The 25,911-nt window shown below is 42.5% G+C and overlaps 1 protein-coding gene across 2 annotated transcripts in view; it reads right to left on the reverse strand.

The window, feature by feature from the left end:
- Positions 1-18,402, reverse strand: part of LOC136627406 (receptor-type tyrosine-protein phosphatase eta-like) — a 32,351-nt gene extending 13,949 nt beyond the window's left edge. The window contains exons 1-3 of one of the 2 annotated variants that reach the window (XM_066602469.1): positions 18,248-18,402; positions 7,719-7,847; positions 5,041-5,265 (exon numbers count right to left, since the gene is read on the reverse strand). In XM_066602469.1, the coding sequence (XP_066458566.1) occupies positions 5,041-5,265; positions 7,719-7,847; positions 18,248-18,329 (436 nt within the window). In that variant the 5' untranslated portion in view covers positions 18,330-18,402. The remainder of the gene's footprint in view (positions 1-5,040; positions 5,266-7,718; positions 7,848-18,247) is intronic. The other variant, XM_066602477.1, reaches the window with a different exon arrangement.
- Between the last annotated feature and the right edge of the window lie 7,509 nt (positions 18,403-25,911).

Here is a 25,911-nt window from a genome sequence, read left to right on the forward strand (position 1 = left end):
TGTAGTAAGCACACAGAGTCCTCTTAAATGGAGAAAAAGAAGTACTGTTATGAAGAAGAAAAGGAGAGTGGTGTGTGTGGGGGATTCCCTATTGAGAGGAACAAAGGCTTCTGTCTGGAGACCTGACACCTCATGAGAGGTGTGCTGTCTTCCAGGTGCACAAATAAAAGATGTGTCTGATAGGCTATCAAGACTCTACAGTCCTAGAGAACACCACCCATTCATACTAATCCATGTAGGGACAAATGACTGCAAAAAAGCACCTTGTAACTATCTGCAGAGACTTTGAAGACCTCGGAAAGAAGGTGAAGGAACTAGGAGCACAGGTGGTTTTCTCATCCATTCTCCCAGTGGGTGGCTATGGAATAAGAATTCTAGAGGTGAACAACTGGCTACGTTGATGGTGCCGTCAGCAAAGATTTTGATTTCTAGACCATGGAGTGAATCACCTATATGATGTATTGCTTGCTAGAGACGGGTTGCACCTTACAAAAACAGGTAAGCATATATTTGGTGGGAGCCTTGCTTTACTAATTAGGAGAGCTTTAAACTAAAACAATATGGGAAGGGAAGTGAAAGGCCAGGTAAAAATACACAGCTAATTAATACATTTGAGAACCTCGCTATTAGAAGTGGAAAGAAAGAAGAAAGACAAAAAATTCTGAAGAAAAGTAGAGGAGCAAGAGACCCCGATCACAAACTAAAATGTTTTTACACAAATGCCCAGAGCATGGGAAACAAAGAAGGAATATTGGAGCTCATAGCATAGGGAGAGAAATATGATGTTATAGGCATCACGGAAACTTGGTGGAATGATACACATGATTGGAATACAAGGCTTGAAGGATACAACTTATTTATAAGAAACAGACCTTAAAAAAGGGGAGGAGGTGTTGCGTTGTATGTTAGGAAAACATTCATCTCCACAGAGTTTCAAGCTTCAGAGCATGGTAGCTCTGTAGAAATTGTTTGGGTAGGAATACAAGAAGTGAACAACAGAAAGGACACCATTGTGGGCATTTACTATAGGCCACCTGGACAAGCAGAAGATATTGATGAACTCTTTCTACATCAGATGGCCAAACTCTTAAAAAAGCATTACATAGTGATCATGGGAGATTTTAACTATCCAGACAATTGTTGGGAATCTCTTTCAGGTAAAAGTAATGGATCCAACAAATTCGTATCTGCTCTTGCTGATAACTTTATCTTCCAAAAGATAGAAGAGAAAACACGGGGATCTGCTATCTTGGACCTAATTCTTACCAACAGGGAGGGAATGGTTGAGGAAGTAATGGTGGCTGGGACCTTAGGAGGCAGTGATCATGCTATCCTTTAATTTTTTGGATAAAAAGTGGGGAAGACCTAAGAAAACTCAAATCTCAAGGTTGGATTTCAGAAAGGTAGATTTTAATGAACTTAGAAAGAGATTAGGAAGAATCCAATGGCTGGATGTTCTTAAGGACAGAAATGTCCAAGAAAGTTGGAAAATATTGCAAAATGCGATTCTCACAGCACAATCGTTAACAATCCCTAAAAGAAGGAAGAATGGGAAGCATTTAAAGAGACCAAGATGGATGAACACAGAACTTGCACACAATAAAAAGGAAGAAAAATATGTTTATTAAATAGAAAGAGGGGGGAATATCCAAAGAAGAATATAATGCGGTCTGCAGAAACTGTACGTCAAGTGTCAGAAAAGCTAAAGCTAATACTGAATTAAGGCTTGCAACAAAGGCCAAAAGCCTTTGGATACATTCTTCCACATCCAAGTGGAAGAATGTAGCAAGTGGGGTACCACAAGGCTCTGTCCTAGGCCCAGTGTTGTTCAACATTTTTATAAATTATCTGGAGGAGGGAATTGATGAGAAACTGATCAAATTTATAGATGACACAAAGCTAGGAGGGATAGCTAACACTATGGAAGAGGGAGAGAGTATTCAGATCTAGAAAATCATGAACAGTGGGCGGAGACTAGCAGAATAGTATTGAACAAGGAGAAATGCAAAGGTCTTACATCTGGGCAAGAAAAATGAAAAAAAGCACATACAGAATGGGAGGAATTGGGCTAAGCAGCAGAACATGCGAAAAACGTGGGTATACTAATAGATCATAGACTAAGTATGAGTCAACAAAGCAGAGAGCAGCATAGAGTCTAGATCATGTGAGGTAATTATCCCCCTCTACTCTTCCTTAGTCAGACCTTATCTGGAATACTGTGTCCAGTTCTGGGCACCGCCCTTTAAAAAAGACATAGACAAACTGGAGCAAGTTCAGAGAAGAGTTATCAAGATGGTGAGCGGTCTGCAAATCATGTCCTATGAGGAATGGTTGAAGAATCTGGTAAGGTTTAGCTTGCAAAAAAGAAGGCTGAGAGAAAACCTAATAGCTCTCTACAAATATCTAAAGGGCTGTCACGGTGCAGAGGGATCAGCCCTATTCTCATTTGCACAAGGAAAGACTAGAAGCAATGGGATGAAACTAAAAGGGAGGAGACACAAATTAGATATTAGAAAAAACTTTCTGACAGTAAGGGTGATTAATGGTGACACGGGAGGTGGTGAGTTCTCCTTCAATGGAAGTGTTTAAACAAAGGCTGGACAAATTTCTGTCGGTGATGACTTAGTGACTACTGCATTGAGCATGGGGTTGGACCATATGACCCTGGAAGTCCCTTCCAACTCCACCATTCTATGATTCTATGACCCCATTGACTTATTGATCAGGTTCCTCCAAGATGTCTATCATTTTGATGGGAGAAATGGTGCTGCATGTTTCACCATTTTTCTGTGAAATATGACAAAATATGTGTTCTGCATGTGTCCATTATGTATGGCTCCTAACTTTCCCACATTCTATTTGACAATCCAAAATTTGGGATGCTGTTCCACAATCCTGGGCAGCAGGAGGCCTATTCTGACCCCAATAGAAACAAAAGTTAGGGAGAGCGCCATCACAAAAATGAAAAAAAATCAGTACTAAATCGGATTCTACTTACCGGGTGTCAGGCGGGGCAACAAACTTAAGTTTGTGTCCCACCTGCACCGGGAATCCCAGTTCACCTTTAGAGGGTTTCTTTGCCGATGGGTGGAGTATTATCCAGAAAAGCTAATACTAAAGAATCCAATAGTTCTTCCTCACCTCATCTAGAGAGCAGCAGCGCGAAAAGTGCCCCAAAAAGTTTCAATGAACAAATAGGGAAATGAACAATAATACAAAAAGAATTGCTGATTCCCACAGGACGTTTTGGGTTGGGAGTGTAGCGCAGTGAAGAGAAAAGTTTTTTTCTTTTTGTATTATTATTCTGACCCCAATGAGCATTTAAGTAACTTGTAGCCCTGGTCTGGCAACAGTAACTGTCGCTGATGTAAGTCTAGCGACCCGTACTGGACCTAGGAGGGGGAGCAGCGGGAAATGAGATGGTAGTCACAGTGGCTCTGCTGCTCCTCCTATAAGGTAAAACACGGTCTGGTGCAGTGCTACACAGTGGTATATTTGGCGGTTCTTATTGCATGCTGCCCATGAGGTCAGGCAGAGTAAGATGGTGATACACCAGTGGTGCACTACCCATGGAGTCGGGTAGGGGAAGATGTTGCTTTGTTGTGACCCCAGTCAGTATCCAGATAGGCACCTGTTCTGTACAAAAATAATAATAACAACAAAAAGTCGAGAAATAAATGTAACAGAGTTAGAACCTCTATGCCTCTGGAGCACGTAGCATAGTACCTCAGTGCAGATGGTAAGTTGGTGGAAAGGGACTCCAGGAGTCAGGTTGCAGAGTAAACAAAAACAGCTTTTTTCCTCAAGAGCAGATGAGAGTTCAGATTAACTTGCTTTCAACAGTTCACATAAAATGACTTTGTGATAAACAGTTACATTTGCAGGCATTAATCACTTCTGCATTTTCCTCAGGGTATAAGTACCAGAAAACTACCCTCTGCTGTTCATTCCAGCTTTTCTCCATGGTGGTGCCTATGACTGTCTGACTTAGTTTTCTTACCTCTTCTTAACTTGTCCTTTTTTTCCTTTTCCCTCTGATGCTCTCAGTTAACAGTCCTGACTCTTGAGTACTCACAGTTGAGATGTTATTTACTTCTCACTGCACTGGCTGGCTCTGTCTCAGCAAAGGCTTTCTTCTACTCTCCGGTCGCCTTTAGTCTCCTCTGAGCGGACCAGACTGACTTAGCTCTGCCCACTTCTCTCTTTTATACTGCCTCGCTAGCTCAACCTGCAACGGGGATCTAAACTGCCAATCCCAGGCCCTCTATTCTGGCTAAGCCTGGCTAACCACTCCCCCAGCTGTTGCTAGGTGACCTATACTTGATAAGGGACTGGAGAACATTGTCATACAGTGAGGCATGAAATCACATTATTATAACATGAGAACACTAACTTTACAATACATTAAAATCAACATAAATTAAACCTTTACATAACCACTGAAGTGCAGTAGTACCCAACTCTGGGGTACTACATAAGCAGTGTCACCACTGACCTCTTCTCTGGCATTTGTGTTCCAGGCACAAAGATGCCAGCACATGGGTCACTATTACCACTGGAGCCACTTAGGATTGTCACTATTAATACTGGTGCCCCTATGGGGTCACTATAAATACTAGGGCCACTATGGGGGTCACTATTAATACTGAGGCCACTATGGGGGTCACTACTAATACTGGGGCCACTATGGGATGACTATTATGACTGAGGCCACTAACAGGGGCACTATTACTACTGAGACCACTAATGGGGTCACTATTACCACTGGAGCCTTTCAGGGGGGCACTTACTATAACCCAGTTGGGCTCTGCACGTGGGTACAGCGGGAAAGTAGTCATCTAGCGCACACTTCTTCCTAGCTCTTGTTAAAGCTACCTTTTCTGTGAAAGATTGCAGCTAAATTTTAATTGAGGGAACTTGTTACTATTTCCTATGCACCTGTGGTTATGGCAGCATGAAACTGATGACAGGTTCCTTTTAATGAATGAAAGTACTGATCTATACGGTGGTCGTTATAGACATCCATATATACACACCTACCTTTTGATCCTGTAGTTGCATTCAAACTTTCCGCTTCTACAGACTGCATCGTTGCTGTGTGACCCGGTGTCATAGTCACAGCGGTGCTGCGTTCAGATCTTGTACATAGTTCTGCTGACGTCTCTGCGCTGGTGTTCTGTATGAATTCTGTTCTGAGTATGACTTCAGTAGTTGTGTTTGATTGTAAAGAAGATATCCTTGTGTGAGGAGACCCAGTTGTTTTACCTTTATTGATTTTAATGTATAAAAAAAAATTATCAAAAACACTGGAAAAGTATCGGATAATTAGTAAATCTATAAATCGAAACAATGTGCACCCATGCTGGCTCATGAACAACTACAACATGACCCAAATGTTGAACACCAGTAACTTTAAACTAGGGTTGCATGGCAACTTTGGCCTCCAAAGGGGTCACGCAGTCGAAAATTGCTGTGTAGCCCTACAACATTGTAGCGCCTTCAGATGACCGGGGTCTCAGTGTGAGTTGCAGCTTGCTGTGATCACCGGTTGCAACCCGCGCTGTGACCCCATTCATCTCAATGTAAGTGCCAGATTGCAGGATTACATAGCGATCTTTGGTTAAGCTACCCCTGTAGTGTCACAGTGTAGCCCTAGCCTTATTGAAGAATAGCAAGTCAACTTAAAGACATTGTAAGGGCTCCCACCTACTGGTGGTTTTTTCTCCACTGTGATGCGATTCTAAAGTTAAAGTCTCGTATCGCAGTGCGAGAAAAACGCACGCAGATACCCAAAAATCGCTGGGATATCGCTGAGACATCACCAGTCTTTTCAATGGGGCCAGCGGCAGCAGCGCTAGCCCCATTGAAAAGATATGGAGAATGCCCCGGACTTCTGCCACAGCTGTGACAGCTGTGGCAGGAGTTTCCTATGTCCCCGCGGGAACCGCGGGGATGAAGGAATCCTCTGCCACAGCTGTGACAGTCTAACATACTATGTTAGAGATTCTCGGGCGGTGTAAAAGGGCCTTTAGACTCTTTATTTTGTCTTTACATGGGCTTCCTTGAATAGCTCCAGAAATACTGAGGTAAAGTGTCACAAATTTTTGGGATCTTTCTGATCTTGTCTTCTGGAGGACCAGGCATATTTGTACAAATGTGAAATAGAAACAGCACTAAATAGACTGGAGTAACTCCAATACCAAGGAGTATCAGCAAACCACCAACTCTTAGTCTGAAAAGCACTCTTATCACATGGGATTCAACGCTAAATTCCTCAGATCTAACTGTGGATTTTGAAGCAGAAATGCAAGCAGGTTTTAAGTAATATTCAACTTTGTATGAAAATCCGCAGGTAGCTGGTGAATTTTTGTGTGGAATTTACCATGGCTTGTGGTACATCATGGGGTCTATTCCGCCCTATTTGGCAGGACACTATGTGGTTTGTAATTGGGTAAGCTGCAAACTGTTTCAGACTTTGGATCTTATAAGAAAAATGTAAAACCAGATGGTTTCTAACTACAGATGAGCGAGCGTACTCGGAAAAGCACTACTCGCTCGAGTAATTTGCTTTATCCGAGTATCGCTGTGCTCGTCCCTGAAGATTCGGGTGCCGCCACGGAGCGGGGAGCTGCAGGGGAGAGCGGGGAGGAACGGAGGGGAGATCTTTCTCTCCCTCTCTCCCGCCCGCTCTCCCCTGCTCCCCGCTGCGACTCACCTGTCAGCCGCAGCGGCACCCGAATCTTTAGCCCCGAGCACAGCGATACTCGGATAAAGCAAATTACTCGAGCGAGTAGTGCTTTTCCGAGTACGCTCGCTCATCTCTATTTCTAACCATTTCTAATACTTTTAACTGGTTATAAAAGTTCAGAGAGATCTCTCTAGCCCATTTTACATAGGTGCCAGTGTAAGGGAGTAATCTAGCACCAACAAGGAAAAGTTGCTAATATTGTTCAAGTATTTATAAATATTATGTATATCTTCTGGCCATTTGTAAGGTACAATGGTATATGATGGGTGGTATTCTGAAGGTGTGGTAAAGTATGGCCCATTAATATGCCTTACACTGTTTGTGTCATTTTAGTCCAGTGATAGTCGGGCTATGGAAACAGTATAGGCAAGCTCCAAAAATAACGTAGTGCAACACGCAAATCGAGATACCCTACTCCATACAATCTCCATACACATCCTTCATAAATGTACAGCACATGTTGCAAAGGTGTTAATTAACATTATTTAGGTTGCTATTAACAGAAAATCACTCTTGAACTGCTGACCCCTCTTATGCAGATGAAGACTATTGCTAGAGAAAATCTGTATTCTGTCAATGAGAATGGACAGCTCTTCAATGTGTGTCTGCAGCCCTCTAAATCTATTCAGGGCAATTGTCTATTGATTAGAGTTTTTTATTACAGAGGGATTTTATCCCTGTCATTACTTCAGTTCACTCTGCAGTGTGAAGAGAAGCTGAATCCATCATGCCTCACAAGAAGTTCCATTCAGCTTCACTTCATAGCAGGTCCACAAGAGAGAAAGGATCACAGTACAGAGTGAACTGAAGTGATTACAGAAATAAAAGCCATTTTCTAGTTTTCTTTTGTCCAATACATTTTCTAATTTTCATTTTTCAGTACACGTTTGGCTTTATTGCTAACATCAAATGGAATAAATGACACACATTCCTGCACAGCTATGCATCGGACAACACATTAGTTATATACCTGATAAGCAAGTGGTTTTATAATCCGAACAACAGTCCTTGGCGATAAGGCAGAACTCGTCACAGAAACAGCTTCTGAAACAGGAATCATCGTGCCCTAGACAGCACAGTTTTGGTTGTGCAGAACAACCTGTATGTAAACAAAAAGTACTAAAGTTTCAATAAAATTGGCAACAATACTTTTCTTGCCAAAACAAAAACTAGAAATTATAAAGTTTCTAAAATTTAGTTGCTATAATGGTATAGCTCAGGCATTTTACACTCCAAGTACCAGTACTACTAACTAACTCCTACGGTAGTATAAGGGTACTGTAGAAATGAGTCAATGTATTCAATGATTGAGTTTTCAATTCCACAGCATGCTTAATTCTGCTTTGAAATCTGCCCTTTCACAGTGGTGACTTAAATTAAAAGATACAAATTTTATTTAGAACTTGTTAAAATACACGCATAGGGGCACAACACATAAAACAAACAAAAAAAAAAAAAAAATGTAAGGGGCGTGGTGTAAACCATCCAACCACACCGTCACTAAAGGTAAGTGTCCAATCACACTGTGTGTGTGGGTGTTTGTAATATCTGGTCACCAATGACCACAGAGTTTCTTGTCCTGCTTTTTGCCAGTGGGGCATGGAGCAGGAGTGTTAGCACTCAGGGTATATGAGGTTTGATTATCCCCGGTTGTTGTTTTTTTGATGTTTATAAGGCCCACACACCGTAAGTGGGTTCAATTTTAGTGACTCATATATCCGTTTCTTCACAATTTTTACTGAGGAGGGTTGGAGATGCACAACCAAATCCTAAAATAAAGAGTCGGGGTTGGTCTTTGTCATAAGGAGCATCTCCCGAGGTTACTAGGGATGTATTATGACAACCTCTGAGAGAGCCTCCCAAGAGTATGAAACAACCTCCCCTCTATAAGTAAGGGTCGTTTTAGGAATATTCAACCCAAAAGATTCAAATTCCCTTTTTGTATGCTGTTTCTCGTATTTTGTTGCTCGACGCATGTCACCACTTTAATTTGCGTGGATCATCAGGAGCATTATAAATTGGGATTGAACAATATAGACGATATTATGAGGTCTTCAATGGACTGATTGGTAAAGAAACGAGTGTCCTAATCTTTAGAGGGCCAGTTATTTCAGCAGGTTTTTAGAGGGTCAGATATCACCTGGATAGTATTCTCAATACCCAGATTTCTCTTATTAGCGTAAGCATTAGTTTGAGATTTGCCAGAGGTGGCGTATCTCAATGACCCGAAGTGACATTAAATACAAATGTCCATCGTGGGGTTTCAGGGACTAATCAGGATATGCTCAGTCTTCTAACACTCACAGGAATAGAATATAGGGATGCAGTGATATCCTGTGAGTAAAGTAGAGTGGTATTAGAGCAATCCGTCTCTGTCCAGAGATTAGTCAGCCGGTTCGTCCTATGCGATATGCATACTGGAGCGCTATACCGGTGTCACAGAGGTGTTTGTGCTTGTGCCTATTCAGGACACGTATCACCCAAAAAAGGGGGAAAGGAAATAAGCACAAGCCCTCTGCTCCTCCGTAGAAACCCCCCGATAAAAAGTCTGCTACTTCTTCAACTATCACATAAATGGACTAGTGATTTACTAGCCCATTACGTGTAGGAGCTTGTCTGAAGATACCCGCCCAGGTTTCTTTTCCCAGATTGTCAAAATTGACAGAAGAGAAGGATGGATACAAGATAAAAATAACAAAAGCTGGTGTCCGTAGCCCGGATGGTAGGCTAGGGAATGAGCTCTGGATGCAAGATGCTTGCCTTATATAGTCCAAATCCCTCCTTCAAGAGGGTGTGACCCACCTGTCCACCTATCATAGTAGAATACACCCCTTTATTTACACATCGTGTGTGTGAGATGAATTGGCTTATTGTTATTGGACTCCGCATGAGCCCAATTCTGGATCAGGGGTCCTGAACAGTCCATTGTATGTAAATAGTCTTATGTTGTGGGTGCGATCGTCCATTCAGGTGTGACGATCGATACGGACTGTGCTTGTGATGACATCGTCTATAGGAGGGATCAAAGGGGGCCCGTCGTTTCCTCCACGCCTCCCCAGTGTCCGTGGGCCAATCAGAATCCTGCTATACGTCAGTGGGTGTGTATTGCCGTGACGTGTGTAGTAACACCATGGCAACCATAGTGACGCCGGGTGGTATGTCCGCCTCCCCGTCGTGACGCTGCACACATGCGGTGCGCGATATGACGGCCACAAGGACGGGATAGGCCAGTTATCATCGGCCGCGGCACTCATGTGAGTCCGTATATTAGGGTGGCCGTGGAGCGCATCCTACGTTCCGCCCCCCGACGTACAGCGCTGCACAGACGTGGATGACGTCATGACGCACGGCGTCTCTTGAGACGCATATGCGTCTCATCATGCATAGCGCCGAGGTCTTACGTCCACGTGAGGTGACGTCATGGCGTGGTGCGCTGCGACGTCACCACGCATGACGCATCATCTGGGCGTGATACTCTGTATAGAGCCGCCTCTCAGGACTCATATTAACATAGCGTCATGGTATTTTTGATGAGGAGGTGTGGTCACTTGCGGGTACTCGTGATGAGATGCACTAAGTAACCCGTGATGGATATCCCAAAGTGACCGAAAATAGCCGGACTGGTCCATAGTGGGGTAACAGGATCCCTATATATGGGACAGTTAGTGGGCTCCACAATATTCAATGTATTACTCAGAGCTCATAGTGGGTAGATAGAGGAATCTGTCAAAAAGGTTATTCCTATTAAAGTTACTTATGGGAAAAAAAAACCGGTGTCGGGTATTGTTTGTATTGAGTTGGTCCTCTTTGGTAATATAATAATAGGTATTACAGGATTCATTTAGTTTTACATTTGTGACCCAAGGATTTTAGGTAAGTATGATACATTCTTGATTCAAACCATAGGGATACTAGCGGATAATTTGATAAAACCATAAGGTTTGCTGAGGGTGGATGATAGACCATCACCTGTGGTCTTATGTTGTATCGCATGACGACCGTGGATGGGGGTTTCTTCAGAAATGTAATTTTTAGGCACAAAAACGGAAAAAGTGCTGGGGGGTTGTTTGTTAGATAAAGCAATTAAATGACAAAATTTCATTTAGCCCGACTGGTTGTGTGGTTCCACACCGGAAAATCCAATTAGCCTCTTTGCGGAGTAGCAGGCTATCAGGATTGCCGCCTCTACCATCCGATCTGATTACTTCAATACCTTGGATTACCAATCATTCAGCGTTTCCATTATGATGTTCCCACACGTGGGTTGCTACGGAGGTGATCTCTTTCCTCCCTACATTGCCAATATGACCCAGTATTCTCCGTCGTAGTTGTTGACGTGTTTTTCCGATATACTGTTTTTTACAACTGCATGTAATCAAATAGACTACATTAGTCGACAGGCAATTGATGAAATCGCGTATTTCATATTTCTTGCCTGTAGCGTTTGCGGTAAAGGAATTGCCTTTAAGGATGTATTTACATGCCAGGCATTTAGAACATTTAAAGGTCCCAGTTGGAATTGAACGTGCGAGCCAGTTCTTGCAGGGGATTGTCGGTTTCAGATGACTTTTCACCACATGGTCGCGAATGTTCCGGCCACGTCTATAGGTGATTTTGGGAAGATCAGAAATGTACTGTTTGATATCCTCGTCTTTCTGGAGAATTTCCCAATAAGACTTAAGGATATTGAAAATTTCCTGGTGTCCAGTATCATAGGTGCCAATGATCCTAATTACGTTTTTATTATCTGGCCGTTGTTTTGGAATGAGAAGAGAACTCCTGTTGCATATGCGGGCATGTTGTTCGGCTGTATTCAAGATTTCAACAGGGTATTTGCGTTGTTGGAACCTCTTGTGGAGTTTGTCACATTCCCTATTGAAGCAATTGTCATCGGAGCAGTTGCGTCTTGCTCTTAGGAACTGGCCCTTAGGGATGCCTCGTCGTAGAGGAAAAGGGTAGTAACTGTCCCAGGCTAAGAGGCTATTGGTGGCGGTTTCTTTACGATATAGATCGCTCGTGAGTTTGCCATCTGCTTCGATTTTAATACTGATGTCCAAGAATGTCATCGTATTTTCAACTATTGCAGCTGTAAAACGTAAGTTTAAATCATTGTCATTGAGCCAAATCACGAACTCATCAAAGAGCCGTTTGGTGCCGGTCCACAATATTAAGATGTCATCAATGTATCTAATCCATGTGAGGATGTATGTGGACCATGGCATGTCGCTGTAAAAAACGATTTTCTCTTCCCACCAGCCCAGGAGCAAGTTGGCGTAGGTGGGGGCACAAGAGGTCCCCATTGCGGTGCCCCTGAGCTGGTGGAAAAATTTCCTGTTGAAAAGAAAATAATTGTGTGTTAAGATGAAACTTAATAATTCCATTACGAACTCACTATGCTGCTGTAGATGTCGGCCTCTTTGGGTTAGAAAATGTGAGGTGGCTTTCAGTCCTATGTTATGAGGAATAGAGCTGTACAGAGCTTCAACGTCAAGGCTCGCTATCATTGTTTCCGGACCCACCACTATTCCCTCTATCTGACGCAGGACATCCATTGTGTCCTGCGCAAATGAGGGAAGAGATGACACAAATGGTCTAAGGACCTTGTCTAGGTACCTGCTGGCATTCTGTGTTAAATTATCAATGCCAGAGACGATAGGGCGTCCTTTTAGGGGGTTCGTCCCCTTATGTATCTTTGGCAAGGTGTAGAAAGTGGCCAGTCTCGGTGTGTCCACAGTCATAAATTTCAACTCACGTTCATTTATGAGTTTGGATTCTTTAGCGGTCATGAGAATTTGGTCTAATGTTTGTTTGAATTTGTCCGTAGGATCTTCCTCCAGAACAGCATATGTGGTTACATCATCAAGAATGTCGGTACACATTTTGATGTAACTGTCTCTGTCTAGTATAACCACATTGCCGCCTTTATCGGACGGTTTAATAATGATGTCCTCATTCTTTTCTAGGGCTTTCAAGGCCTTCTTTTCATTTGGACTCATATTGTAGTTTTTAATATTAGAGATTTGATTTGTACCAAATTCTCAAAGATATCCAACTCGGGGCAACTCATTGTGGGGGGGTGAGATCTATTTGTTGGCCTACAGTCAGTGTATATGATTGGTCCAGACGAGTCTTCCTCCAAACTTTGGAGGTCCCTGATTGCAGGGATATCAGAGACCGATACACCTAGTTCGTTAGCCATTTTACGATCTTGGATCGCATGATATTTCCTCCATCTGAGCTTTCTCATGAAGAGGGAGATGTCCTTTGTCCAGACGAACGGCTCGTAGCAGGTCGTCGGGACAAAGGACAGCCCCCTCTCCAAGACCCGGATCTCGTGACAGGTGAGTTGATGTTTAGATATATTAATGATCTGCATTTTGTCGTTGTCGAGTTCGTCGGGTCTATCCGGTGCCGTCAATAGTTGTCTAGGGGGTTCCGGCGATCCCTCAAAAAATATTGTGATATTGGAAACTCTGAGGGATGTTGTGACTGGGACCTTGTGCGTCCCTGACCTCTCCGTCTCCCCTGGTCTCGCCCTGCTCTAGGTGGTCGCTGTCTGCGTTGTGTTCTAGATTTCTCGTTGTCTGATTGCTCAGTTTCTGAAGAGCTTGGCTCGGCACCAGGTTGTCTGCCCGTGCTGGTGTATGCTCGATTTTCCCGGAAATCAGTCAGGTCTCGGGTGAATAATGTGTGTTTTCTATCTTTAATATTCTGGGTGTACTTTGCAATGTTCTCCTGAAGATTCTTTTCAAGGTTCGAATACTCTGGGTCTGATGAGAATTTTTTTGATTTCTCAATAAGCTCCTCTAGTAATTTTTTACTTTTGGTGAGAGTTACTTGTTCTTCTTCAATTAGAAGTTTGATAAGTCGTAATGAGGACTCTGTAACCTCGGTTTCCCACTTTTTGAGGAAGTCGGGGTTCCTACACCTAGGAGGGGGAAGTGTATTATTTCTTAATCCCCTAGGAACGATTTTATGTTCCTCGTATTTAGAAAGACCCTTGATTTCCCACCAGCCCCTGACGTATTCACGGTAGGTACAAGTGAGTTCTTTGAAAGTAGCCTGAATTGAAAAGTTATTGGAATTAGATGTGTAATCCGTTTCTGAAAAAAACGTATCGGCATCTGACATCCATTGTGTCGTACTTATGCTTTGTGATAGGAATCCTGCCATTCGAACACACAGTCAACAATATTTCACAGAGTAGGCAGAGTAAAAGTCTCCAAGTTTAACTCAAATTTGCCCTTTCACAGTGGTGACTTAAATTAAAAGATACAAATTTTATTTAGAACTTGTTAAAATACACGCATAGGGGCACAACACATAAAACAAAAAAAAAAAAAAAAAAAAAAAGTAAGGGGCGTGGTGTAAACCATCCAACCACACCGTCACTAAAGGTAAGTGTCCAATCACACTGTGTGTGTGGGTGTTTGTAATATCTGGTCACCAATGACCACAGAGTTTCTTGTCCTGCTTTTTGCCAGTGGGGCATGGAGCAGGAGTGTGTTAGCACTCAGGGTATATGAGGTTTGATTATCCCCGGTTGTTGTTTTTTTGATGTTTATAAGGCCCACACACCGTAAGTGGGTTCAATTTTAGTGACTCATATATCCGTTTCTTCACAATTTTTACTGAGGAGGGTTGGAGATGCACAACCAAATCCTAAAATAAAGAGTCGGGGTTAGTCTTTGTCATAAGGAGCATCTCCCGAGGTTACTAGGGATGTATTATGACAACCTCTGAGAGAGCCTCCCAAGAGTATGAAACAACCTCCCCTCTATAAGTAAGGGTCGTTTTAGGAATATTCAACCCAAAAGATTCAAATTCCCTTTTTGTATGCTGTTTCTCGTATTTTGTTGCTCGACGCGTTTCACCACTTTAATTTGCGTGGATCATCAGGAGCATTATAAATTGGGATTGAACAATATAGACGATATTATGAGGTCTTCAATGGACTGATTGGTAAAGAAACGAGTGTCCTAATCTTTAGAGGGCCAGTTATTGCAGCAGGTTTTTAGAGGGTCAGATATCACCTGGATAGTATTCTCAATACCCAGATTTCTCTTATTAGCGTAAGCATTAGTTTGAGATTTGCCAGAGGTAGCGTATCTCAATGACCCGAAGTGACATTAAATACAAATGTATATATGCTTTGAAATCTGGAGTCTGAATCTGTCAGTCAACAAAGAAGTTGCCTGTTTTATAATGCAGTCACAGGGTGCTGATGAGTTGCAGTGGCAACCCAGTAATGGCCTCCAGATCTTCCATGTACATAAGTCTATTAGACCCTGCTAGAGGCAGAACCCAATGGGCTACCTGTCAGTGTAACACTAACAAGCAAAATTCATTGCAATACAGAAGTACTGCAATGTATTATAGATTACATTTTCAAGTCCCCTACAGAGGCAAAAAAAAGTTAAAAACCTTTTAACTTTTTCCCTTATGAAGTCCAAATAATTTTAAAAAGCTATACATACAATGCATTTGGAAGGTTTTCAGACCCTTTCACTTTTTTACATTTTGTTATGTTTTTGTCTTGTTCAAATTAAATTAATTAATTAAATCAAGTTTTTCTCTATCATTCTGCACTCAGTACCCCATAATGACAAAGTCAAAACAGAATGTTAGAAATCATTGTAATTTTCTTAAATTAAAAACTAACATTTTGCATTGACACAGATATTCAGACCCTTTGGTATGACACTTGAAATTTAACTCTTGGGGCTTCCCATTTGTCTTGATCATCTTTGAGATGTTTCTACACCTTGATTGGAGTCACCTGTGGTAAATATTATTTTATATATATATATATATATTAAAAGTTATAAATAAGGTTCAGGAAGAATATTTTATTAGGAAGTTAAACAGTAGAACAAGGAGGCACAATCTGAGATCAGAAGCAACATCAGGAAATATTATTTTACTGAAAAAGTAGTAGATGCTTGGAACAAACTTCCAGCAGATGTGGCTGGAAAATCGACATCAGAAGAATTCAAGCTGCCTGGGAGAAGCATAGATCTATCCTAAGAGGAAAATAACAAGGAAATAGCATAAGGACAGACTAGATGTCCCAGGGGGTCTTTTTCTGCTGTTGATAGATATGCCTGGCATCATTTATCTCCATGGAAAATAACAGAATGCAACAGCAAGATTGCATCAGATGAAGGTCAACCATGTCTCAATGACAAAACAACAAATTTAATGTCTATGGATGCTAATAAACCCATTTCCCAAACGAAGTTTTCAAGCTTTGTATTGTGTAGAACGAAGTCAAATACAGTCTGGTCCAACCAGTTTTAGACTCACCTCACTAACAGCAAGATAAGAGGCAACTATTTTGTTGTTTACTGCATTCTGAAACATTATGAACACACCTAACCTGCTCAAATAGCAAGAAAAGATGGGGGAGCGGGTTTTTTTTTCGCTGTTTTTATGGATGGTAGTTTGTCTTAATTTATTTTGTTTTTTTCTGCTTTTATATTTATGGTCTGTTCTTCAAAGGTTAGAAAAAACAATTGGGGAATTTATTATTACTGTTACTACTTTTTTATACACTATTCTTTTCTACTGTAACACGGGCTGCCCGACAGTCTCAGTAACAGTGGAAATCTGCCTTATCTAAGTGAAAACAGGCGCAGTGAAAACTTACATTAGGGCACTCAAAGGACCAAAAGAGATTTTCTTAAAGGGGTTTTCCAGGGGGAATTCCCCAGAATAGTTCATGAATAGTTTATCTGTTTGGGTCCGTTGCTTGGGACCCTGACCGATCAGCTAATTGTACGCTCGCTGACGGTGCCACAATTACACAGAGATCAGAGCGGAAGTCTCTGCTGTGACCTTTGTGAAGTAGCCGCTGCTTGTAACTGTACACACTATATATGTCTGCTGCCAGTGTGCTATCAGAAAGAGTGTTCACCACAGCTGAGGGTGATAACTGACAAACATATCCAGCTGCCCACAGACAATGTAGATTGCCTGATGTTTATAAAAATGAACTAGGCATGGATTTCACCTGACTTCTGCACCCTCATGGCAGATTCTACTGATTAGTTAGCACACTGGCAAGTTTTAATCACATATGACTGAGCAAAGATTTATATTACAGACCACACTGTGCCCTCAAGTTGTTGATGCTGTTGCTGCTCTCTTTTACTTACTTTCGCCATGTTTCCTACTTCACACAAAACTAATATTTTCTAAAACTCAAGAAACATCTGGAGCTCTACAGCTTTTCCTTGGAGAAGGTCCATGCTTGGCTGTTCTGTTCAACTGGTAGAATTTAGCTTTATGACATTGCTCTTAAAATGAGCGACTCTGTGGGCCTTCTTTTGTTTACAGTGACACCGCTGAGACGTGACTGATCCCTACACCACTATACATTATTTTGATCAATTTTTGGGTGGAGCACAGTGTCCCTCAGATGTGTGGCTGCATTTCCATATAATTTGGGGGCCTCTGGCTGCATTGGAGACCTCCTAGAGGGCAAATGATTTTTTACTCCTATTGACTTTAAAGGGGTTGTCCCGCGCCGAAACGGGTTTTTTTTTTTTTTCAAACCCCCCCCCCCCCCCCCCCCCGTTCGGCGCGAGACAACCCCGATGCAGGGGTTAAAAAAGAACACCGGAGAGCGCTTACCTGAATCCCCGCGCTCCGGTGACTTCTTACTTACCTGATGAAGATGGCCGCGGGGATCTTCTCACTCGGTGGACCGCAGGGCTTCTGTGCGGTCCATTGCCGATTCCAGCCTCCTGATTGGCTGGAATCGGCACATGACGGAGCGGAGCTACACAGAGCCGGCATCCAGCACGAGCAGCCCCATTGAAAAAAAGAAGAAGACCGGGACTGCGCAAGCGCGGCTAATTTGGCCATTAGACGGCGAAAATTAGTCGGCTCCATGGAAACGAGGACGCTAGCAACGGAGCAGGTAAGTAAAAAACTTCTTATAACTTCTGTATGGCTCATAATTAATGCACAATGTACATTACAAAGTGCATTAATATGGCCATACAGAAGTGTATAACCCTACTTGCTGCCGCGGGACAACCCCTTTAATGGGAGTCAGAATTGGCCATCTTGATTCACAATGATATTCCACTATTCGCTTATCACTATTCATAAAGCTAACACTTCATATATTTACAGTAATAATACAGTCATATCGGTACTTCTGAATTAGGTTTTATGGCAGTACGAGAACATTATCACTTTGGAACAAAATGAAACATATCCATCTAATTTACTATTGTAGCTGACGTATAACGTACAGTTGATCTATAGTGAACCTACAATTGTGCTATATACGAGGCAATATAAAGAAATTTCCCGATATATTTTTATGATTGGTTTACTTGATTTCTGAGCGGGTAGTGGCCACATTACAACCATCCGAAAATGGCGTTGCACACAAACAAACACAAATTACCTTTTTTCTCAACAGATTTGAGTCGAATTGAATCAATGGTTTAGTAGAGGAGAAAAAAATATGTATGAGTACTGTACCTTTGCTGAATACTTCATCTGTGGCCCAGAGGCTGAAGAATAGAGAAATCCATGATGCAGATACAAAAAACCTATATGCCATTTTTCTGACCTGTAGATGAAATACATGAGGCTCCTAGTGTCACAGTGACTTTCCTCACAATGACAGAATGATACCGATGATCCTGTCCATCAGGTCATTACCACTCCTACAAATTTACTAAAACAAGTTTAAACTCACGTTTTACCTGTGTTCACCTTTATCTACAAAATGCTGGCGTCAGCACAGAACATTCCAGTACAGTCCTGCACATAATACCTGTTCTTCCTGACACATTCACCATGAAGAGTAGATGCAAACTGCCCAGTACACCACTGATCCTGGACTGAACTTCTGTGGAACTTCATTACTTGCAAGTCACAAAAAAAGGACATATCTATTCAAAAATTACTGGCAGTGGCATACCTTCTGATATAGTGCTACAAAATAGAAGGGCAGATATAGACACTACATCCCTCAGCATGCAGATAGGCAAACCATATATAGCGGGTAGGGATGCGGAGGCCGAATAAACTTGGATAATAAGTTGGAAATAGAAACTTCCGTTAATAGATAAGCGGTATGCCATTCTTACAGAACCGTTGGATAAGTTCACTAACTCTAACGATATGAGCAACTGTGCAGAATATTAGAATTATCTTTTACAAATCGCAAAAATTTGCAATACACATTCTGCTGTAAAGCACATGGTAGTACCATCGAACAATTAAACCCAGCAGTGGCGGTCATCCACACAGTGTGAAGGTAACACAAATGTTGTCCAAAATCTTTTCCCCAACTGGCGTATGAATATGTATTTTATTGGCATTGGCTTGAGGTCGCATATGTTAACTGGCTGCCTGCAATTTAGTTACATATCTCTAGTGTGTTTGGTAACATAGCGTAGAAGCATCTTTAGACATCTGTTGGGGGCACTTCCATTGAGAGGGCTGCAGGACAATGTGGATTCTCTGTAGCAGTCTCCATAGCTGGAGTCCCTGCAGCTCTGTTCTCTCAGCAATGTCGGTTCTGATGCATTATGGAGCTGTGCCACTGGCACTCTCTAACAGGCACAAAATCTCCGGGACTCGTCTTGTATAGCTCCCTCAGCCGCCTCCTCACTCTTCTTGCAGCGCTCTCTTCATGCAATACAGTCTGTCAAGGCTGAACACCACTCAGATCACACTCCAGATTGCTGCTCTCTCATCCAGAGTCCAGCTCCTATGATTCCCAGTTGAACACACCAACCCCATACACTTCTCTACCATCTCCAGTCCTCCAGAAATGCCACCTGACCTTCAGCCAATCAGAAGTAATATATAGCCCTCTATAGAGAAAAACACAAAATGTTGTGATGGATGGTGGTCAGTAGAGGTAACCCTTATACCATCCAAGAGAAACATCATCTGAACCCCTTACATCTAGATCTGCTTCTATACAGCCCAAAGTCCAAAAAAGTTGGGATGCTGTGTAAAAGGTAAAGAAAAAAAATGCAATAATTTTGAAATCTCATATAACCATAGTATATTCACAAGAGAACATAGAACACATATCAGAAGGTGAAAGGGAGACACTTTCTATTTAATTTTCAAAAATAACTCATTTTGAAATTGATCACATCTCCCAAAAGTTGTGACAGGGATGGGTCCTACCATTGTGTAGCATCCACTCTTCTTTTTACAACAGTATGGAAAGTGAGGAGACCAATTGCTGTTGTGATGGATGCAGTATGTGGTTTAGCATTGTCTTGATCAAATATGCAAGGCCTTCCCTAAAGGAGATGTTGTCTGGATGGAAGTATATGTTGTTCTAAAACCTCTATATACTGCTCGGCATTGATAGTGCCTTTCAATGTGTAAGCTGTCCATGTCTCACTTTGAAGATCTGATGTGTGTTCTGCGTTCTATTGTGAATGAAATGCGGTTATATGACATTTGCAAGTCATTGCATTCTTTTTTTCTTTACATTTATTTACAGTATCCCAACTTTTTTGGAATTGAAGTTGTATTTTGTATCAGTATATCAGTGTGCGGCTGGCAGTCATTTTTGAACTTCATTAATTGATCTATGTCGGTAGGTTAGGGTCCCATGCTGCGTCTATTGCATAGGTCCTGCACATCTGAGATGTGGCCAAAAGCTCAAACTCACATATAAATTAAGTGGTTACTGACTGCCCATCGTTAATGACCCCGTGCTTTGCCTAAAATTGAACGGCTGCTAACAATGAACAGCGAGCAACCACTTAAATAATTTGTGAGCAGCACTGAGATGGAGCTTTTGGCCACGTCTCATGGTAGCCAACCAGCAGATGATACATGAGACCCTACCCATACACAAAATATGGATGCCATTACTTGACTGCACTGTTAGGTCATTTTCACACAGCAGCATTTTAATCAGCAGTTTGCATCACAATCATCAAACCAAAACCAAATTATACTTGTATTCTACACTAGTTTATAGCTGGCACAGATTTTATTCTGGTGCACAGAGGTGCTGACAAATGCAACAAACGTACTAAAAGGCTTGCGCCTCTTAATACAGTTGTTGCACATACGCCAGTGCAAACTATACTTAGAGCGGTGGATGCTTGTATAGAGCAGCATGGATGTTCTACTATTCTGTAAACTTAGGATGCCTGAATTAGTGATCATGGGGGTCCCATTGATGAAGTATCTTAAGTATCTAGAAAAAGCAGAATGGATATTAGAGTCATACATTTTTATTAAACAAGTGCACTATTTTTAGTGTACGTTATTGGAGAATACACATTCTAGTCATGAGATTATGCAAAGAAAAGAAGTACAGTACTGTATCTGTTGTAGGAATGCAGTACCAAAAGTGTTATGATGTCAGAAGGAACAGAATGAGATATGTATGTCAGTGAGAGATGCTGAGGAATAAAAACTACTAAAGATGAGCGAGCGTACTCGGAAAAGCACTACTCGCTCGAGTAATTTGCTTTATCCGAGTATCGCTGTGCTCGTCCCTGAAGATTCGGGTGCCGCTGCGGCTGACAGGTGAGTCGCAGCGGGGAGCAGGGCAGAGTGGGCGGGAGAGAGGGAGAGAAAGATCTCCCCTCCGTTCCTCCCCGCTCTCCCCTGCAGCTCCCCGCTCCGTGCCGGCACCCAAATCTTCAGGGACGAGCACAGCGATACTCGGATAAAGCAAATTACTCGAGCAAGTAGTGCTTTTCCGAGTACGCTCGCTCATCTCTAAAAACTACTATTGCTTTTAAGAGTAGAATCATAGAATGATAGAGTTGGAAGGGACCTCCAAGGTCATCGGGTCCAACCCCCTGTTCAGTGCAAGATTCACTTAATCATCCCAGACAGATGTCTGTCCAGCCTTTGTTTGAACACTTCCATTGAAGGAGAACTCACCACCTCCCGTGGCAACCTGTTCCACTCATTGATCACCCTCGCTGTTAGAAAGTTTTTTCTAATATCTGATCTGTGTCTCCTCCCTTCCAGTTTCATCCCATTGCTTCTGGCCTTTCCTTGTGCAAATGAGAATAGGGATGATCCCTCTGCACCGTGACAGCCCTTCAGATATTTGTAGACAGCTATTAGGTCTTCTCTCAGCCTTCTTATTTGCAAGCTAAACATTCCCAGACCCTTTAACCGTTCCTCATAGGACATGATTTGCAGACCGCTCACCATCTTGGTAACTCTTCTCTGAACTTGCTCCAGTTTGTCTATGTCTTTTTTAAAGTGGGGTGCCCAGAACTGGACACAGTATTCCAGATGAGGTCCGACTAAGGAAGAGTAGAGTACTATCGCTTTAAGTGAGAGAGTTTATGCCTCCATTTTATTATGCACCATTAAAAATACCTGAGCCCTCCAATGGAGAGAAACCATGTTTATTCAGTTAATGTTCAGTCAAGCATATTTTTCTAAAAATCTGCGGCTTCTACCTCTGTTTGTCATTGCAGTGCGATCCAGAACCTGTCTCACACCACTACCCACAACCACTTAGAGCTATGCTCTGTGTCCTATTGCTTGTGCATTACAGGGCCATTGTAGACCAAGCCTTGGTCAACTGTGGAGCTCCTGCTGCTACCTATGGGAACCATGAGTCTGATAGGGGTGGATGGCCCCTAGACTGACACCCTGAAGGGTATGAGGTGATGGGCGCAGCCTAAAATGTGTACTTATACATAACAGAAACAGATTCAGGTCAATTCCTGTTGGTCACTCAGTTAGTATGCGGGAAGATCAGGCAACAATAGCCACAGTCCTACAGATGATAGTGATCACCAATGGATCATCTATGTGCATTTGAAAATGGTGACCTTCCTTCTAGGGCAGCAGGGCGGGTAGACAAAGTACCTACGTATGTTTTCTATGTTTGTGGTACAGCAGAGCTAAAGATCAACACTGGGTTGGAAGACCTTTGAGAGAAAACATAGTTCCTGGAGAAAAAATTATCCTCACAGAACCTTTGGTGGACAGAGAAAACATCATGTTGCCACCATTGCATATTAAACTTTGTTGGATGAAGCAATTTATAAAGGCTCTCAGGAGAGATGAAATGTGTTTCAGCTACCAATGTAAAAAACTTTCCTGGGCTGAGCATGCAAAAACTAAAAGCAGGTATATTTGATGGACCACAGATGAAAGACCAGCATTTCAAAGATTCTATGTTCAATATTGAGGCATGTGCGTGGTCATCATTCTGTATGGTTGTAAAGAATTTTCTTGCAAACTACAGTTACTCGTGGAGAATATGTTCACTACATTTTGTACACTTGGTTGCAACATAAGTATCAAGTTGTACTATCTGTACAGTCATTTTGGTCGATTTCCATTGTATCTTGGTGATGTCAGCGGCAAACAGGGGGAATGATTTCACAAGAAATAAGGATCAAGAAAGAACGGTAGAGGGGACAATGGGATACACATGTAGTGGCCTAGAGTTAGTGGGGCCCCTCCATAATGTTATATGTTTGTCTCGTGGGTTAATGTCTGGGTTATGTCTGGAAAATGTATCTTGTTGTTTGTCATGTGACTGTGTCATATATATATATATATATATATATATATATATATATATATGTGTGTGTTTGCAAGGTGCAGTGCAAGGAGTTCTTCTAAAGAATGGAAGAAGCTCAGCGATACCCTTCAGCTTGGCCTGGGCCTACTCTACCCAGGATATGCCGGTGCTATCATTAAGCACTGAGAGAGAGAGAGAGAGAGAGAGAAGGACCGCTGCATGACTACAGGAAAAGACAAGGAATGTAAGTGTGGACCGGTAAAGAATTAGTTAGAAAGAGTCGCCGGGAGCAGGATTTCACAGGATAACTGGGACTGTGGATTGTTCGGATTGCCCCGAGAATCCTCCCTGTCGCACCACTTTGTTCTGTCGTGCTTGTGCTGGGCTGCTTATGTTATTTGAAGTTTAACAAGCTACAGTAAATGGACATTACTAACCATTCCCGGTTTGTCCAGAAAGTTTTCCCTGTGTGTGGACTATTTTATTTCACCATCAAGATTCACCGCAGAGGATGGAACGGTGGCGTCACGTGTGACTAAAGAACTGTAAGGTAACTCCGGGTTACTTTTTACCTGTGACCTCCCCCAGCAGTAACTTGTTCAGGTTCTGAGCTACCCCCAGGGGAGGAGATGGTAGAGCCCTGTGACAAGGTCTTTATCTACCCCGCTATCTCCTCGGACGCTGCGCAGATATGATGGCAAACTACTGTTGGAGCATCCATCGCAGATGTCCAGGAATAACTCATCGTAGGAAATCACAGAAATGAGTGTTCAGTGACGTGTCCCAATGAAGAAACCTTTGTTTGTACTTCTTTTTCTAAGCTTCATGAATGTATGGAAAGTAAAAATGAAACCTGATGGGCAAAAACCAAGGCCATTTTCAGAATCTATGACCCAGAAATATTCAATATCCATCATGTATTTTTGTTAGCCATTAAAAGGTATCATATCAACAAGATTACTTGGTTTCTCTTGCTGGGAACAATCACATTTTGCTCAACTGGCTAACACGGTACCGAACCTTTTTTCTTTTTAAAAATATCCAAAAAATGTTCTGACATCTTAGGCACCAAAAGTTGTGTTCCCCAGTGTTAGGGCTCCTGCCCACAGCCAGGTATTTGCTGCGGAATCCGCAGCAAACAGCGCTCATAGCATGCTATGGGAAATCCATTCTTCCTCCACACTTGCGGAAACCAAATACAGTGTCCACAAGCGGAGTAAAAGTCCAAAATGATCCATTTTTCTGTTCCACTCCACGGCCCTTCCACAATGACAGGCAGGAAAAGCAGTAGTTTATGAAAAAAAATCTGTACTGCGCATGTCCGATGGCGAGCCGTGTGGCCCACCCGCAGTACAGTAAGTCCCAGAATACCCCTTTACAATATCCTTATTGGAAACTTGGAGTTTTGCTGCTGCTGTGAAATTACAACTCCCACGATTCCCTGGTCAGGCACGGCTAGCAGAGCAACCTAATTGGTAGTTTCATGACTTGCTGCATACTTGCAGCTTACTGTATTCAGTGCTAGCCTTAGGTTACATGGCATCCCATGCAGAATTTTTTTCCATACCTCCCCATCATATGCAAAAAGTTATATATATTGCACTAAAAGGCAGTAGGCTTGTATATTGCTTATGCCGAAAGCAGCAAGATAGCAGAATATCCACACAGAGGACAGCTGAGTGAATAAATACTGTACCAGAACTAAGCTCTTAACATAAATACAGTAGCAAAACTAGGTGATTGTGTTTTGGGAGCGCCGCAGGGCTGGCAGCGGCACTTCAGAGCATCACAGGGGAGAAGATAGAGCCAGGAGGAGGAGGATGCTTGTAGCGCCACAAGACTCTGCTGCATAGAGCAAGATCATCAGGACAGGTGGACCTAGGGGAGGATGATCGCCCCCAGCAACACAGGTCGCACAAAACCATGGCCAGCCTTGATTTTATCATGTAAATATCTCCCCAAGTGTCTCTTTTTGGAGGGTGAGTTTCTACTTTTGACTTTAATCCTTTTGACCTTCTTTGTCACTTAACAACCCCATAAAAGTTCAGGACTGATCGGTGGGAGTCCAACTTGTAAGACCATCACAAATCAGATTTTTTTTTAAAAGGGGTTGTCTGACATAAATTATTAGATTAAAAACAGGTCCCCCATGCTGCAACATAACCAGTCATACATTCACCTCTCCCGACTCCCTGTATCTCCTGTGACGGCAGCTTTGTCCTCTATGCCCGCTGTTTCTTTACAAGCTGCAGTTTACCTGTGTATGGGATGTCAATGGCTGCTGTAGCCAATCACGGGCCTCAGTGCTCCAGCAATTTGTGGCGTCTTGTTTAGAAGCTGCTGCAGCCTGTAAACATGACACCACAGGCGAGTCCAAAATTGCCAGCACAGAAGATGCAAGGAGCTGCGAGAGAGGAGTATATGACTGGTTATGTTGCAGCATGGGGGACCTGTTTTTAGAACCCCTTTAGCACTTGGGTGAGGAGTACCTTCTGCAGTGCTTCTGCCCTCTGGTAGATGGCGGCAGGACTGGGCACAGCCACAGATGATACAGTACAAAGTTTTGCATTAGTTAATTTTCTATATTGTTCTGCATAACGTCTAGATGCTTTATTATTCTTTATTAACCCCCGGTGTGTGTGTATTATTT

This window comes from Eleutherodactylus coqui, chromosome 1, assembly GCF_035609145.1.
Source record: "Eleutherodactylus coqui strain aEleCoq1 chromosome 1, aEleCoq1.hap1, whole genome shotgun sequence".
Lineage (NCBI taxonomy): Eukaryota > Metazoa > Chordata > Amphibia > Anura > Eleutherodactylidae > Eleutherodactylus > Eleutherodactylus coqui.